The sequence below is a fragment of the Kwoniella newhampshirensis genome, chromosome 13 (genome assembly GCF_039105145.1).
Source record: "Kwoniella newhampshirensis strain CBS 13917 chromosome 13, whole genome shotgun sequence".
Taxonomy (NCBI): domain Eukaryota; kingdom Fungi; phylum Basidiomycota; class Tremellomycetes; order Tremellales; family Cryptococcaceae; genus Kwoniella; species Kwoniella newhampshirensis.
In genome coordinates, this window is record NC_089966.1 from 867,288 (window position 1) to 883,858 (window position 16,571).

The 16,571-nt window shown below is 49.6% G+C and overlaps 4 protein-coding genes across 4 annotated transcripts; 2 read left to right on the plus strand and 2 right to left on the minus strand.

Moving 5' to 3' along the window:
- Positions 1 to 1,627: 1,627 nt before the first annotated feature.
- On the minus strand, positions 1,628 to 4,106 carry IAR55_006281 (uncharacterized protein; the record flags this gene model as incomplete). The annotated part of the gene is made up of 3 exons (XM_066949366.1): positions 1,628 to 2,148; positions 2,220 to 2,328; positions 2,391 to 4,106. The coding sequence occupies 3 exons, from the start codon at positions 4,104 to 4,106 to the stop codon at positions 1,628 to 1,630; spliced, it is 2,346 nt and encodes a 781-aa protein (XP_066800374.1).
- Positions 4,107 to 4,661: 555 nt separating this feature from the next.
- On the plus strand, positions 4,662 to 7,186 carry IAR55_006282 (uncharacterized protein; the record flags this gene model as incomplete). Its single annotated transcript, XM_066949367.1, has 9 exons — positions 4,662 to 5,331; positions 5,392 to 5,780; positions 5,881 to 5,997; positions 6,066 to 6,143; positions 6,199 to 6,313; positions 6,383 to 6,565; positions 6,644 to 6,771; positions 6,828 to 6,923; positions 7,016 to 7,186. 9 exons carry the CDS (start codon positions 4,662 to 4,664, stop codon positions 7,184 to 7,186), a joined length of 1,947 nt encoding a protein of 648 aa, XP_066800375.1.
- A 537-nt stretch (positions 7,187 to 7,723) lies between these two features.
- On the plus strand, positions 7,724 to 11,813 carry IAR55_006283 (uncharacterized protein; the record flags this gene model as incomplete). The annotated part of the gene is made up of 19 exons (XM_066949368.1): positions 7,724 to 7,744; positions 7,913 to 8,073; positions 8,133 to 8,360; positions 8,435 to 8,465; positions 8,515 to 8,600; positions 8,659 to 8,845; positions 8,902 to 8,953; positions 9,012 to 9,063; positions 9,130 to 9,246; positions 9,299 to 9,410; positions 9,546 to 9,827; positions 9,883 to 10,063; positions 10,121 to 10,688; positions 10,756 to 10,896; positions 10,955 to 11,034; positions 11,098 to 11,148; positions 11,221 to 11,244; positions 11,315 to 11,472; positions 11,535 to 11,813. 19 exons carry the CDS (start codon positions 7,724 to 7,726, stop codon positions 11,811 to 11,813), a joined length of 2,811 nt encoding a protein of 936 aa, XP_066800376.1.
- A 271-nt stretch (positions 11,814 to 12,084) lies between these two features.
- IAR55_006284 (uncharacterized protein) lies at positions 12,085 to 14,451 on the minus strand (the record flags this gene model as incomplete). Its single annotated transcript, XM_066949369.1, has 12 exons — positions 12,085 to 12,417; positions 12,491 to 12,560; positions 12,621 to 12,742; positions 12,798 to 12,863; positions 12,922 to 13,144; positions 13,197 to 13,265; positions 13,342 to 13,493; positions 13,547 to 13,618; positions 13,673 to 13,894; positions 13,951 to 13,972; positions 14,029 to 14,138; positions 14,197 to 14,451. The coding sequence occupies 12 exons, from the start codon at positions 14,449 to 14,451 to the stop codon at positions 12,085 to 12,087; spliced, it is 1,716 nt and encodes a 571-aa protein (XP_066800377.1).
- Positions 14,452 to 16,571: the final 2,120 nt, after the last annotated feature.

A 16,571-nucleotide genomic window follows, 5' to 3' on the forward strand; every position in this document is an offset into this window, starting at 1 on the left:
AGAACAACGAGAACTAAGACAATGTATATATATATATCTTCTCTAACCCATCCGCCAGGATGCGTAGACAATTGATCAACTTCCTCCTATTTCTATCGTCCACCTGTAGCACCCTTTAGCTCAGTCTTTGGCGAGTATATCAAGTTGTGCTCAAAGATATCAAAGACGTCAAGGATATTGAGAGGGTTTACGTAACAATGTACTGTTCGTGATCGTGACGGAATGGCTGTCATGACACACATCCACTCAAAATACTGTGATGACAGTATGATGTGTAAATGATGTCAAGCTTTCCAATTATGAACTCATTATGAGGTCACTATGACCTCATCATGATCTCCAATGTAGCCAATATGACAAAAAGTTTATAACAAAGGATCCAATTGTGTGAAGAGGCAACCGTGCAAGTATAAAAGGACGGTCTAGCCGCTACTTACTTCCTTACTTCTCACAACAACTTGCCATCATTTCCCATCTGTGAGTGCCTGATTATCTTGCGGAGCACAATACCTGATCTGGCTGCAGAGAAAGAAAGCATTAACTATATCTACACCCACTACACTAACAACCACATCCACAAAGTTGAGGTGTGTATCTTCTCATTTGGTATACATGTCTCTTTCTGTCAGATAGTCAAGTTTTGATTGATTACCTGACAATCAAGCAGAATGAGCAGCATGAACCCCTCTAGCAATGCATCCTCAACAAGTGGGCCTAGCATAGGGCCTTTGGATCCTAAACCCAAATGTGTTTGCAATGATTGCACCACAACACTTTCCCCCACCAGGTTTGAGGACGCTGACCTTGTCACTGTCATTAAATATTCAAATGGGGGACATGATCATTACCACCCCACCCACTTCATCAAGAACTGCCAGTCTTTCTTTGAAAAGAAGGCCCAAAAGGAGTCCATCACAAGTCAGGCTCTTTCAAAACTTGAGAGTTGTGATACCATGATGATAGGGAGGTACTCAGAAAATTCTGGAGAGCTTCTAGGACATCATGCCTTTGACCCAAAGTGGGGAAAGGCGCAGTCACAGGATGCTCTGCGCCACTGGAGTACTTCATCACATCTGACTGAACTTGATAGAGACAGCGCCTTGAGCAGTCTTGCCAGCCCTGGGTAGTTTGACCTTATTTGCTCATACTTGGGTGTTTGCAGAGGAACATTCTTTACCTTGGATGCAGAATGAAGGACTCTTGTTGACAGAAGAGAGGAGACATTTCACCTGTGGAGAGGGTGGATACTAGTGCTAGGGCAAGTTGAGCTATGTGAGGAGTGAACAGTTTGAATTGACGAGGCTTCGTACAGCAGATGTTACCTCGAGGATAAGACACCACCACACTCTGTCCACCTTTAAGAGCGCTATTCATGACAAATCAGCGAATAAAGCTTTGGCAACGAAGCACAGTCGAAGAGACTTTTTTGTCATCATGAGTCGTTCCTACGACTGTTGACGACTGGAATTGAATGGAGCCGTACAGGAAAGAGTAATGCTATGCATATGTCACAGATATCTTACAACAACCCATTCGCTCACACGATACTGGCCATGTTTACTCCTCCACAAGTGTTGCAGCTCTGCTCGGCGATTCCATACGTTATGAAATCAACATACACTGACTGCTAGTCCTCTTCCATTCTAGACTCATGCGAATCATCTCGTCTCATCTCCTCACCTCCCTCTTCGTCTTCCTCGCTCACTCTGTTCTGGATGCTCAACAGACCTAATCCTCCCAGTTCTCGAGGCGGCTGCGGTTGTCCTTGTACGGCAGTGGCACCGAAAGCGCCACCTAATCCACTAAGAACCCTGGTCATCCCCACTCCTGTACCTGAAGTACTTCCTAGACTCGTACTCAAGGCACTACTACCACCGACACCCACTGTACCGGAAACGCTACCGATGCTCAGCGCAGGCGACGCGGCGCGCGAACGATTCGCCATCGGTCTCGTGTAAGGATGAGTTGGTCGAGCATGTGTCGGTCGAGGATGAGATGAAGCAAGAGCTGACGAGTATAAGGGAGCGTGTGACGGTGATTGGGGTATAGGAATTGAGGAAGTGGTGCGAGACGGAGAGATGGGGAACGAGAAGGAAGGCGAAGAGCCACGAGGTCGTTTATAAGGATCGAAACGGTCCTCCACTTGCCCTGATAGACCGGGAGAGTGTCATCGGCAATGAATTCCCTACATCTGATATAAAGGCTGAGCCTCCACTCACCTTTTCTCTTGCCTGGTCGGATAGATGCAGAACCACCTTGCGATTCTCGATATTGCATCAAACCGGGACTCGACATGGACATAGCACTGGCTCCAGGTGACGTAGCGAGCTATCCGGTAAAAATTTCATCAGCTATCTGCACGAGGCACTTTCTGCGGAATAGCCGCTCACCTCAAGTCTTTCAATCGTAGGACTGCCCAGTGGCGTGCCTACACCTCCCATGCCCAGCGTCCCAAAAGCAATGGGTAATCCAAATCCGCTGCCTGGCGAAGGAATCATCCCCGCACCAGCGGAGCTGAAGCTCAACCTCGTCGACTTGAGAGCCGACCCCGGCCAAGGAGCATTGCCTGGTGGGGGGGTTGGCAAGCCTCCATTCCCTGAATAAGGCGTTGTGGCTGTCGCAGGTTGTGCTTGCCCTGTGCCACCATTTCCACTGCCGCCACCTCCGCTACTTCCTTGAGGAGGCACAGATCCACCACTGTCTGTTCCCGGTTGTGCGCCCGGCGTCGATTTACCGGATTCTGATGGGTTATTGGACACCCACATCGAAGAGGAGGAAGAGCTGGCTGGTCGATCCATGTCCATCCCAGCTGCAAAAGCGGAGTTAACAGGTTCGACCGGACCGATATCGTCATCAGAATCCGAATCCGAGTCGTCCATTCCCATCCTGGCTCTATCCATCCAGTTCCTTGCGGCCCAAGACGAAGTTCTTCTTCCTCCCCCCGGAACGCCGCCCGGACGAATTGCGTATGGCCCGTCATCGTCGTCATCGTCGCCTCCTACTTGATCGGGGAAACGACCTCTCGATCCTCTGGGCACACGTGGGGTAAGCGGTACTTTCTGAGGATGAGAAAGGAGAAGGCGTTTTAATCTTGCTTCGGATTGCATCTCGTGCTCCAGCGGAGCGTTCTCGGAAAGCAGCGTTGCAAGTAGAGCTGATGGTAATGGTCGCCCGGTGAATGGTGGAGCATGGAGTGACGACGTTGTAGGTGGAAGAGGGGACGAGGAAGAATCTTCCATTCTTGCTTTTCCTTTCCGTCTAGAACCAACATCACCGCCATCTGATGATTGGTGGAAATGACTGGGCATCCACTTGAGGGGTGATCGGGATTCTTCCGTATCTCCCTCCATATCCATTGGACTGGTACTTCGACTTCCTTCACCCTGTTCCTCCATCTTGTCTGCTTGACGTATCGGGGGAGTAGATGTCTTGAGATCTTCGAACGGTATGACGGGAGCTGACGAAGTCCGTCTCAACAAAGATATGTGAAAGGCATCATTATTGGTAGACCAACGGGGTGTAGGTTGTATTGGGGTCATTGCGGGAGAATGGGCACTGCCGAATACCATTTCTCGTTGCGGTTGATATGGTTCCTGTCGAGGAGCGATGTCGTTGACAGTCCGACTACTAGATGGATCTTGCACTGATTCCATGTCGGTAGCTGTTCTTTGATTTCCGTTTGGCATGGGCGTGACTTCCCCCTCACTTGGAGACCCTTCCGAAATATAACTGGGGGTCTGTGCGAGACTGAGCATGCTAGGTCGTCGAAATCTCCTGGTCGTCACGGTCCCCGCTGTTGGAGGTGAATTGTCAACCGGCATATGCGAAGGTAAGGGGATCCCACCCGATCCAACACCGAAGAAGGACTGTGCGTAACCAGACGAGGAAGACGACGACGATGGAGACGCAGGAAGACCGAAAGCGTTGGGATTCGTTGTCAAAGTCTTCATAGGTGAAAGCGATAGTCGTTGCGAGAATGGTGCTGGAGCAGTAGGAGACGTCCGAGCAGATCGATATGAGGGCGAAACCATATCAGCATCCTCGCTCATGTGGTCGGAAGTTTGGTCGCCGCTCTTGGGCGTAGTGGGTATGCTTCGAGGTCGCATGATGGGTATTGAAGTGCGGCTTTCCGAGGAACGAAAGAGTATGCAAGAGACTCAGATTGTGTCGGACAGCCTAAGTGACTTGATCTGAGGCGAAGTTGAGGTACATGGTTCGATCAGGTTATGCGATTGAGACAGTGCAGGTATGCGGGGACATAGTGGAGAGTTGATCGGCTAAAGACGACTGGTACTGGTCCCTAAAATCTGAGGGGGAGGACACGTAAGTTGTAGATACGCCAGTGTGAGACAGGTCACCCACTTTCAGTTGACGTGAGATCAGAGTGATATGATTCAAAGGCTTGAACAAGATCAGACAAGAAGAGTGTTGCTGAATGGATGATCGATGACAATCAACGGTTGACCGAGAATTAATCGTCCGCGCGATTATGACACGTCTATGTACCATCTCGTTTCGCAACTCCTTGACTTGTTGGGAAGTAGGATATATCTCACGACACATCGAGTAACCCCTTCTTGCTGCATCCGACTACGACGAAACGTCTCATACAGCTCCTCATATTATGCTCTCATAATTCCTATCAGTGCTAGTCGACTATAATGCCATTTCAACCGCCCACCAGGCCTCACTCGGCCAACCCTCAAATGACCGTAAATGCAATCTCCATCTTCCCTCGTCCAGCCTCTCGCACATCTGCCTCCCGTCCACACCCCAATCGAGGGTCATCGATGTCGAGCTTTGGAAAGATAGCGCGTGACGTCGATGATTGGGACGATCCTTGGGATAGCAGTTCCGACAATGAAGACTCTCGAGATGAACCGTCCACCTCTTTTTCCGCTGGGGGATCCAGACTGTCAAACAGCAGGGGAGGGACGGGGTCCGAAGCTATGAAAGTGTCTAAGACCGTTCCTGTACCTGTACGAGGCGAAGCGGAACAGAGACCTTCGGTAGATACCTCGAGCATAGCGGCTTCTTGGGCTTCGACGTCATATCACCACGTATCACATCCTTCACCATCTTCCCCTACTCGACCGACTCTGATACCTGCGAAAACCTACTCAGAAGGTGTAGCTCCCCCAGCTCCAGGGACAGCAGTGAATGGTAGCCCAAACAGAGCCGTCAGAAATATCAATGGAAGTGGGTCAAAATTACCACCTGGTGGAGCTTGGGAGATAGTCGAACCTTCGGAGCTGCAAGAAGAGGAAACACTGGAGCCGGTCAAGGTAGGCAAAGAAGCTGTGAGAGAGGACGTGGAGGAAATCTTGCGAGGTGAGTTGGGCAGCGCTCTCCTAAAACAAACACGAAGTCGATAGCTGAAGATATTCATAGATCCTCTACAACTTCTGCAATCCTTATGCATCGATGCTCCGTCCACTCCGTCTGGAACGAACCCCCGAGCCTCATCAACATTCCCGTTCCTCACCCCCACATCGTATGAAGCACCGTCACCTTCCACCGCACAATCCTCCAGCTCTTTCCTCGCCTCTCCAGAGCTTGAAATATCCAAAAGGTCTCCTTCTACCCCTCGAACATCGACGCGAAAAGAGGGGATAAATCGTCAACGCAGTGTGAGGACAGAGAGGAGAAGAGAGAAGTTCACCAAAGTTCTGAGAGGACGCGAGCAAGATGGGGGTGGAGTGGATCTTTCGGAATTGCGGAAACTGGCTTGGTCGGGCATACCGCATGAGGTCAGACCTATTGTCTGGCAGCTGCTCTTAGTGAGTGCAGCGAGCCGCCATTCCTGAAGGACAACAACGCACTTTGGAACTGGTAGCGATTATGTGGATGGTAATGGATCGCTGATCGATTACTTGTCAGAATTATCTGCCCTTGCCTGTGCAACCACGTTTGACTACTCTAACTCGGAAACGAAAAGAATACAGTCAGCTTGTGGACCAATATTTTGGTAGAGGTTTGGCAGCTCTCGATCAACAAGTCAGTTTGCTTCCTGCTGTTGCTGTTTTTCCAGCGTGCTGGCCAACCTGACAAACGCTCTCGCTCAGATATGGCATCAAATCGAAATTGATGTACCGAGGACGAGACCGGGTACAGGCTTATGGGGTTGTGAGAGAACTCAACGGGTCAGTGGTGCCGCCGCTCTACAGCTTGTAATGTGGTTGACAGTTCGGTCACCAGAGTCTCGAGAGAATACTCTATGTCTGGGCCATAAGACATCCGGCCTCCGGTTACGTACAAGGTATCAACGATCTGGTGACCCCATTCTTTGAAGTATTCTTGAGCGCGTATATCGGTGGGTTGAGACCAATGGTGTCTTCCCGTTCGGATGAGCTGGCTAAAGTGTGAATCTTTCGCCTTGCAGATACCGATCCCGAAGTCTTCGATGTAGCATATCTGGAAACTCATGTTCTCTCAGCGATAGAGGCGGATTCGTTTTGGTGCCTCACGAAGCTGCTTGATGGAATTCAAGATAATTACATCTCACAACAACCTGGAATTCAGAGATTGGTACGGAGGATGTCTGAGCTTGTCAAGCGGATAGATGGTGGGTAAATCTCTTGATGAGCTGTCGCAACTGTCAGTATGCCATGTCAACGCAGCTGATCCCGGTTTCGCTTGTCAGCTCCGCTCGCAGCCCATTTCGAAGACCAGGGAGTGGAGTTCATGCAATTTGCTTTCAGGTGGATGAATTGTCTCTTAATGAGAGAGATCAGCGTGAAGTGTACCATCAGGATGTGGGATACCTACCTTGTGAGTGGAATGACTACGTGATGATCGTAGGGAATATAGCTAAACCTGATGCGAAGGCCGAGGGAACGGATGCGTTTTCCCAGTTCCACTTATATGTTTGTTCTGCTTTGCTCGTCAAGTTTTCAGAGCGGTTGCGTGAGATGGATTTCCAGGTGAGTCGCCAAGGTCATCGCGGCTCGCCCTCCTTGTGCTGCTGATGCCCCGCTCATCTTTCGCATGCTGATCTCACTGAATCCCCAAATAGGAAATGATCATGTTTCTACAATGCCTCCCTACGCAATCCTGGACCGACCACGACGTTGAGCTGCTACTTTCAGAGGCTTACGTACTCAAGACCGTATGGCAAGGTGCCGAAAACCACTTTGCGAACATGCCTAACGGTCAACAAGGGCAGTTTGGTATGCTGGGAAGATGAAGAAATGGATCTTTGAGCAGATAATGAATGGCGGACAGGACTACCGATAACGTCGAGTACAATGTGATCGAAGACCCCAAGCGGTGACGTTGAGCTGGCCGCGGCATCTCACAGTGTGTCAAACAATCAAGAAAATGCATGATCCGTACATTTTGGTACGCTGATACTATGATTTTGACTGACAACCATTCGCGAGTGGCGAATGACGAATTGAATAACGCACAAATCTCTTTTGACGCACGGCCCTCCCTCAGAGAGCATAAAAGACCGGGGCACTGATCAGATTCACTTTGCTTTCACATCTCTTCTTCCCTTTTCCCTCGTCCTCAACCTCGATCATTACTCACAATATCGGCCTTGACGAGAAGCCTTCACCAGTCTCTCTATAGTCTCCCACGTCGACACTACTCGCTCACGGCTCACTCACTGTTTTGAGACGAGCGCTCATCTGGGTCAATCCCGCCTTCCTTATCCTCTTTGCAGAGCCCTGGTTTGTCAATATCGTCTGCGATTGACATCCACGATCGACCAGTAAATATGCCAGCAGCTCAAAAGAATGTAGGTACCCTTTTTCCGTCGGCTCCTTTCGGTGTTACTGTACAGGTTTGGCTACCAGTCACCTTCGTCATGTCAACCCGACTCCGCTTGAGGCACTATCCTTGACTCTCACCGATCGTCGGGTTCTACCACTAACTTGCCAAATCGCATGCTAACTGAACCATACAGCGCCCGCCTAAGCAAACAACAAAAGCTTCAATCGTCCAAATACAGTCTCAAGGTGAATCGCAATCTCTGCGACAGCGTCCAAAGACAGTGAACAGAGTGGAAAGTCTACAAATTGTGAAGACAGTGCTCGAAGCGAGTTTAGGTACAATCTGTTACCAAAGGTATTTCTCAGCTTGTTTCCGACACTGACCCTGTCTGAGCTGATTGACACAATTTTCAGGAAGCTGCTCCCAAATGATCAATTTGAGACCATAAGGGTTTGCGATTCCATCCCCAAGCCAGGCGGAGTGCGAGAAAAAGGGGCGAAAGAGCCTTCCTTGAGTCAAACGACGCAAGTCTCTCAGGTCTTCGGCTCTCAACAGACAGGTTCTCAATCGACATTGTCGCAACATTCCCGAGGGAAGACGGACAGGGTGGCTGTTTATAAAGCCCTTACACCCAATAGGTCGTGAGTAGTACCGCACTTCTTGATACTCCAAAATCGACCTGATGACGGAATTTCGCTGATCCCGTTTCATACAGCCTGGAAGTGGACAAGATTTTGCAGTTACTTGTACATGTCATTTACATGCTGACAAAATCTAGACGCTGACCACTATCAGAATGGAGGGGTGATGGACGCAATAGCAAAAGGATATCTTCAGTCCCTTGTGCTGTTCATTTTCCTGGACAGCAACGACCCCGACAAGTGAGTATGCTGTTACATGTATTCCGCCAGATTTTCGCGTGCTGACTCAGGTGTACAGCATTCTCGAGTCCTACTCATTCAACTTCTTTTACCATGGCGACTCAGCTGTTCCCGAAGTCAACATCAGCCATGACATTGGCCATATGAATCTGGGAGGTGTGTCAAGCCAAACGATCGCCTTGCCCGAGGCAAATGACGTACTTGGAGTTGGTCGTCCACACCACCATATTGGGCGCACAATCAGAGTAAGTACCTACCTTCCAGCTCCAGTGTATCACGAGCTCTGACTGGTGCGCGTTAGTCTTTCGTGAATGCTTTGCTGCCTTCCTGTAAAACTCTGGGTGACTTGCCGGGTAAGCTTGTGAGGAGGAAGTGACCGATAAGATCCGCTGATCCGATACTCACATTCAGGCCAGCGTTTCCTGGACGTCAAGCTATTTTATAACGAGACTGTACCAGAAGAGTAAGCACCTTGCCTGTCCTTTGGCATACGCAGACCGACTGAGGATCGAGGTCCCCTATATCTCAGCTACGTTGCCCCAGGGACCAAAGATTCTACCCATCAAGCGCTGCTAATCGGCACTCACCATATTGACCGTCCACCTTTGGTCCAAACCGTTGGTCACATACAGACCGGTCATCACGGGTGAGTATGGGTTTCTATCTCGTGTAGTCTTGTTGAGCTGAAAACATCTTAGTGTCTCCCTGACCACAATGTCGGTGGTCAATCAGATTCCAAAACGCGGACCAGTCGGGGAGCAGGACATTGAGGAGGTACTGAACGATGCACATGAGAGAAAAGTCATATGGGTGAGCTTTGTATTAGGACGTCACCGAAGATTCGGAACCATTGCTCAAGCAATCTCTGGGTTTAACTTCAAACAGAACGCAGAAGTTGTAAGCGCCAGTTTGATTGGACTGCTGTGTACTACTGATTGCATGCAGCCTGTCCACGATCGACGAAGGTATGAACCTGGAACGCTTGACCCATACTCCGTTTTGGATCCTCGAAACCCTATTACAGATGCTCAAGCCGGTCACTCCTTGAAACAACCCATCGGCTATCGGGACGACGATTTCGCTCACCATGCTCTACCGAGAGAAAAGATGACAAACATCTTACCGTCCAGAAGTCAATCTGACAGTCAGGATGCTGGTCCTATGAGCTCTCCAGCTAACGAGCGTGCTCGAGTCCAAACGAGGGGTCTCAAGAGAAAAGCTTCGGAAGCGAGTAGATCCCATTATGTTACAGAGCTTTTTGACTGATTTTCCCCATCCCAAGAAGTCCCTGACTGAACCAACCTTATCAACGGAGACCTGCGAGAATGGCGAGAGCACTATTCACCCAAAGCTTATACCAGGCTTGTGCGCTTCACAAGGGCAACTAATCTTGTCTCATACATCAAATTCCGCATCAGTTGCTGAGCCGTTGTCATCGATCAGGTCGGGGATAGACGAGGACGGTGTGTTTGGTGTAACTCAGACTCTTGGAATCTCTCTTCGCTGACAACCGCCGACAGCTGATGGAGAAACTGACCACGGGTCTGCATTGGCAAGAAACGATTCCTTTATGGAGTACCAACTAGGTCATCAATGTAGCGGATCTCAGAAAGTCTCACAAGAAGGTACCCAAAGCTCGCAGGATCATCAATATGTCGGTCTAGCCCAGCGCCAAAATTTGGCGGCAAGCAACCCGGCAAATGCGACTGCGAAGGCTCCCAACGACAAGTATTTCAGATCACCGAAAAAGTGCAACACTTCCAGCGTAAAATCGTCAGTCCAAAAGAAGCCTTCCGTGAACAAGAATGAACCCTCTCAGCGAAAAAGGATCTCCAAGCCAAAAGCCCGGAAAGCTTCAACCATCAAGGAAAACAATATCCCTAGAAGAGGTGTCCAGGAGACGGCTGCAAAAGCCAGCTCTAAAGCCAAAGCGAAGACCCTCACAGCAGACAAATGTTCTGCTGATAAGACTGCCAAACGGAAGCTCGAAGACAATCATGATTCGGAATGCTTCTGCAGATCCGTTGGCGAGACTCAGATGATACAGTGTGAAATTTGTGATAGTTGGCATCACGTCAGTTGCTTAGGGTGAGCAATACCCAACTTTCGCGTCTGGAGGATCGGCGGTCATGACTGATGTGATGTGGCTATTCAGCTTCGAAGATTTCTCGTCAGCTCAAGCTCTGCCTGACTACTGCTGTGTCATTTGTCTAATGCGACAAGACAAAGCGAGCGTTTGGAATGAGGAGGATATCTTAGATGCCAAACTTGGAATGGAGGAGTTGAGTCTCACGCGGTTCGTCAATTTATAAGGCATCAACCCGCATGATGAGAACTGACCTGTCTCTCCGAAGTCGTGCTCTTCGTAGAGTTCGTGAACAGGGTGGGATCAGCAACAAAGATGGTGTATCGGAACTACGCAGATACCTCGGCAGTATTTACTCTCAACACTAATCTACAAGACAAAGTCACTGACATGGGAGCTCCCCTCACCTAGGTTGCCAGCTCGAGACGGTCAATTGGTTAATTGATAGACTACAGGAGACAGGTGGGCGGTCTGCAAGAGCCCCACAACGCCCCCAAACTTGCTATGGTTCTGCTAACGCGGTACTGTACTTAGGGTTTCTCCAATTGACTACCCCAAGTGAGCATGGTCCTCTCAACACCTTTCAGTCCAGGTGAGACAAGGCATTGAACGACGCCCATCGGCCCAGACACTCGCAAGTCAAGCAAAACCTCAATGAAGTACTTCTTCCGACCAGAGTCGATAACTACTATGATCGAGTATTTCCAGCCTGGTAAGGGTATCGAAGAAGAGGTTCTCAAATTCCGAAAAGTGTGTGCTGCTCGTGAGAGCGATAACGAAACTCAAGTGAGGGTCGCAATCTTATCCGATCCAGCCGACAATAACAGTCTGACATGACGATCTCTCAGGTCCATCTCAGTCCTAACGCTTCTCAAGCATCTCCAATTTCCAGCTCTTTGCGTCAGAACCAACAAGACATTGAGATGCAGGACGGCTCGTCTTCACGCTCGTTTCAAAGCGGTGATGGTAACCTCATACCTTCCCTAGATGGACACACGGGTACGCGATACGGTCTTCCTGTTTGGCGAAGTAGTCGAGCACTCTCGCCAATCGACCTGTCCGAGCCTTTTGACGTAGAGCCTCTGTCACACGGAAGCATCGATCACGATATTCTCGAGTCCGCCTGATCATCGCGATACTCTCGCCCAGTACCTGAGCTTCGCTCTCTCAACTGACTCTTCCAGTATACTCACCATTCGCGGGTGTCCGATATCGATATCGCTGGAATTAGGTGTATAGCTGGTGTTCCCTATTGTATGAACGCACAAAGGGTTTCCATCCATTCTTTATGCTATGTAACGATTACTATGCAAGCATGTATGTCTATACCCATGTTCACCAGCAGTACAGTATCCGTGGTAGCACTTCTTGGTCTCCCGATAAGTTTGCTGTTGTCCGTTACTCAACCTGTCTCTCTCCAGCCTTAGGTCCCCTTACTCCACTTCCGCTCCCACCGACCTTCGCACTTCTTGTCCCAAATTGCATTGCCTTCTTTACCCTCTCACTACTTTTCCTCATGCCGCACTTCTTCACCGCCCTTCTCAGTAATCTTTTGTCACCTATGCCTTCGCCCAAACGAGGATCACATTTGGTCCATATGTTCAAGGAGGAGAGGTACGAGATGAACGTGAGGTCGAGATATGGATATCGAGCATCACGAGCATGCGATGAGATTATTCGATCGTCTCGCGATAAATTCCGTGTAGGCAAACGGGTGATATCCAATTGAGTCTGTAATCATCATCTCAGTCAATTTCTGCTTCTCCAGGAAGTTCGTAGCGACATTGCGTTTGCCTGTGCTCACCTCGTTGATCAGACCTTGCCATCCTCCTTGATGGAAAGCATGGCGATGTCGAGCATACCCGCCGAGTTGTCTGGTTGCCATCCAGTCGTCAGTATTGAAGTGTCGTGGAGAGTCGTTAGACCGCACTTACTCATCGGCGCCTAATCCAGACAGGTAGACTTTGGCCTGGACGTGATACCTCTGACGTGTGCCGCCTTCCTGTTGAACCGAGCCATGGCCCAGCGATGCAAAGTACAGCGGATAAGCGAGGGACTGATAGAGATCGATGTCAGTTATGATATTCGTTCAAGGGATGTAGGTATCTCACCAAATCCATCTCCGTTGACGAGGGGTACATCAAGTCCAGTACTCGTTCTCTGTGCAATCTAGTCTCCTATTCAAGAGGGCTGTCAGTGCCACAGTCTTGGCGAATGTTCATCAACTGTGCTCACTTCGTAGGATACGTCAACCTCCACAAATCTCCATTCTCTTCCTGGACAGACAGCCCGCAGCTCAGTAACCGCGTCTCGTCCCGAGATCCGGTCCGGAACATCATAGTTGACAAGGACTGGAGGTATCTCTTCGTCCTTCCCTTTACCTTGGATCACTGGGGCTTTAGGGGATGGGCCGAAAGCAACGTTCACGAGATCGACTGGGTCGGTCGGTGGTAGGCATCTAGTATGGTGATTAGTTGCAGCTGAGATGAGTCGGTGAATAGACCACATACTGGTGAAGCAAGTATGCGAGGAAGGTGCAATCTATCCCACCCGAGAAAAGCACGGCCACACGCGAGTCTCTGCAGGCAGGTCATGACTTAGCATCTGGACTTTGGTCCCGGCATCGGACCGTAGAACGCTGGATACTATACATACGCTGGATGAGAAGGAGTGGGTATGTTCTCCACTCGTCTTCTGACACCGTCTCGAAGCATCTTTGTGAATGTTTCAACCTCATGTTCAAGCGCAGGATCGTCGATGGAAGGCGCAGAAGCGGGGAGCGAGGCATTGATCGGGCTGACCCGGGTCTGTCATTTGGTCAGCTTGCAGTAGTCCGTCCGTTGACTGGCACCGAATTCACCCAGGGAGTACTGGAGCTTTCGGGTAAATCGAAGTTCATTCTGGGACACAAGGTGTCTTTCATATTCAGCACCTATAGGAAAACAAGTATGTCAGCGAATTTCTGGGAAGTCTATTGTTCACATACTTGCTTGCCTGCATGCATGACCACACGAGTGTCACGTAGTCGCATGACACCTCCTTCACCGCCCAGCAGAGCTCGCATGTCGATATTCTCTTCACGAGCTGATGGGCTTCGACAGGAGCTGAGGACGAAGAATTCCGACATCGCGGCAACATTGGGCGGGTGAATTAGCAATGAGCGACGGGAAAGAGGATCGAGTTGGTAGTGTATTCTTTGGTTGATAAGCTATAACCCGGAATGAAGAATCAGCTGTGTAGTCTCTGGACGTTCGAGTAGCTCACGTCAAGGTAGATGAAAGCGAAACTGGCCTGGACTTGTTAGCTAGCACATATTGGGATCTGAACAGCGAGCACACGCACGGTCCTTCAATTCCTTTCAACACGTTGTCAGGTTCTTCCCCGCTCTCCAATCTGTCAAAAATCTTCCTAGTATCATTCTCTTCTTTCCCGACTTCGAGTCCTTGGAACACCTGGGATCCAGGCTCTGTCAGTCATGAGCGTCGGAACCTAGTGGCGGTGACCACACACCTGACCGTTCCAACCCAATATACCCCGCTTACCGACCATAGGCTGGGATGTTAGCTCGCCCCTCAAGCCTAGCACGGAGGCGCTAAGCGTGACTTCTATCCCCTTTCCATCTGCCAGATCGATCATCTCAGTATGAGATCGTTGACAATCAGGTCCTCGACACATATTCGTGGTCCGAAACGAGTCGAGCAGAGCTGTCGTTGCCGAGCTCGACGCATCGGAGAAAGGTCGTATGGTCAGAGTGAGACCGCACATGGCGGATAAGACGAAAAGGGAAGTGAAACGAGAGCAAATGGTCGATGTTATCTGGACATGTTGTAATGCCTTCGGTATAAGGTGGGCAGACGAATGAAGAAAGATGACAGTCAGTCAGATGAGTGGTCGAATCCCAACATTTTGTTGTTATCTCGGTTTCAGGCACGGTTCAAATGGATTGGGTGGTGGCAATGCAACCCGGTGGCATAACTTAGCTGCCAGAGGATCTATCGACTTGCATCACACTACGTTAAGACCATTTGCAGCGACCACGATATGATTTCGGCCCAAGTATATACAGCTGATCAGGACTACTGTACATGGGATCGCCCTCGAATCATGGTCTGGATGAATATCTTGCCTCAATATCCAAGCATGTGACGATAGGGCGATTCCTCGATTTCTGACTCGCCTGTATCCCGTTTGCTTGCTTGACCCTCATTGTCAGCTGCGTTGGCCCACATGTGTTGTTTGGAGCTGTTTGTGATTGCTGTTTGCAGTCTATCTTCAAGCTCTCTATCCTCCTTCTGGTGAGTAAAACACCTTCTCACATTTGAGGTGACAATTTCACTTGCTCTAGTCAGGTCTGGACACAATTTGGAGTGGATTCGAGGTATTTCTTTCACCTGAGAGATGTCAGGTCACCTCTGGCTCCACAGTCACTCTTAATTCAGAGGGAGGAAAAGCAGGACTTACTGTAAGTGACATGTCAAATCCCACAGACTTTGTGGTAGTTGACACAGCAAAGTGCGATCCCCTGTGTGATCCAAAATCTGATTCTGGGTTTGGTTCTGACTCCTCTTCGTTTGACGATTGGGTTGGTGGACCGGAGATAGTGGCATCTGAGTCACTTGGTCTTGACCTTCGCAAAGGCAGGTCATCAGTGGAGGTGGATGCGTCCACAGTTGACTGCTTCCCAATTTTGCTTGTTACTGATGTGTGCAAACTCATGTGGGCATAGGCGTGATGTTTTGGGAAAGGGTCTCAGCCTTTAAGATGGTCGAAAGATTTATGGAAATGATTGCTTGCAGAGCGTGGAAAGAAGGCCTTCCATGTCAAGATGCTTAGATGCTCGCGGTGACCTGATATCACTTGGCGAGCGACAGTGAGCCACGGGGAAACAGGGTTGTATGACTTACTGCACAAAGGATGTGTTGAGAAGGGAAGGGACATTGATATGTGTCTCATCCGCTGACATCTCACGGGAACCAACGATGGCAGAGGCCCAGACCTCGATAGTATCTCCCCAAGGCGGTCTTTGGAGTGAGAACACAAGGAGTGGCTGTGAGGTACAAACCATTGGTGGCCATGTTTTGGTCGGTCTAATTTATGCAAGTCGACTATTGATTATCAGAAAGTACTACAGGGAGACAACAGACTAGAATCGACAAAGTGCCATCTATTGATATCGCCTGACATGTCATGAGGGCCATGACACATATGTGTATCGATAATTTGACCAACCACCTTCCGGAGCCCTGTGCAGAACAGCATGTACACCCGATTGACTCCTCAGGTAGCTTACTAGACCACTGAGGATCTTCACTAAAGCCAACGGTTCCACACAACATAGGAGGACAAGAAAAGATCGTCATGGAAAGGAACGGCGAGAGATATACTGTACTGTACTGTATCGTTCTCCCAAGCTGTGGATCTCGCTGTGGAAGTGGGATCGTGCATGATTTTCTGGGAAGTAGCGGTGCTTTTGCTTTCTTCGTTTGTGAGCTTGGTAGGGCTCTGGACCTCAGAAGCGTGTGAGATCGAAATTGTCGACGTTAAGTTATCTCATGAGCAAAGCTTGAAATGGGGATGTGGAAATTTAATTTGTCGCTGTGGTGCATGTAACTTATAGCTTGGTGATGGTTCGCTGCAAGACGGTTCGAAGCTATTAGGTCTGTTCTCTGCTCTTGCATCTGTGTCATTCGTGCACCGGAACTCCTTTCACCCACGACCCAAGGTAAAAGACTAACAGGGAAGCCTCAATCGGTCTCATCAGAGGACCGACTTCGACAAGGGGGAGTGGAGTAGACTAAATGAGCTGCAAGTCATAGCTTCAGGCTAGGACAGAAGAAGCAGGGGACTCAGAAGACCGCTTCTTCCGCAAAGAAGCGTAATGAAGA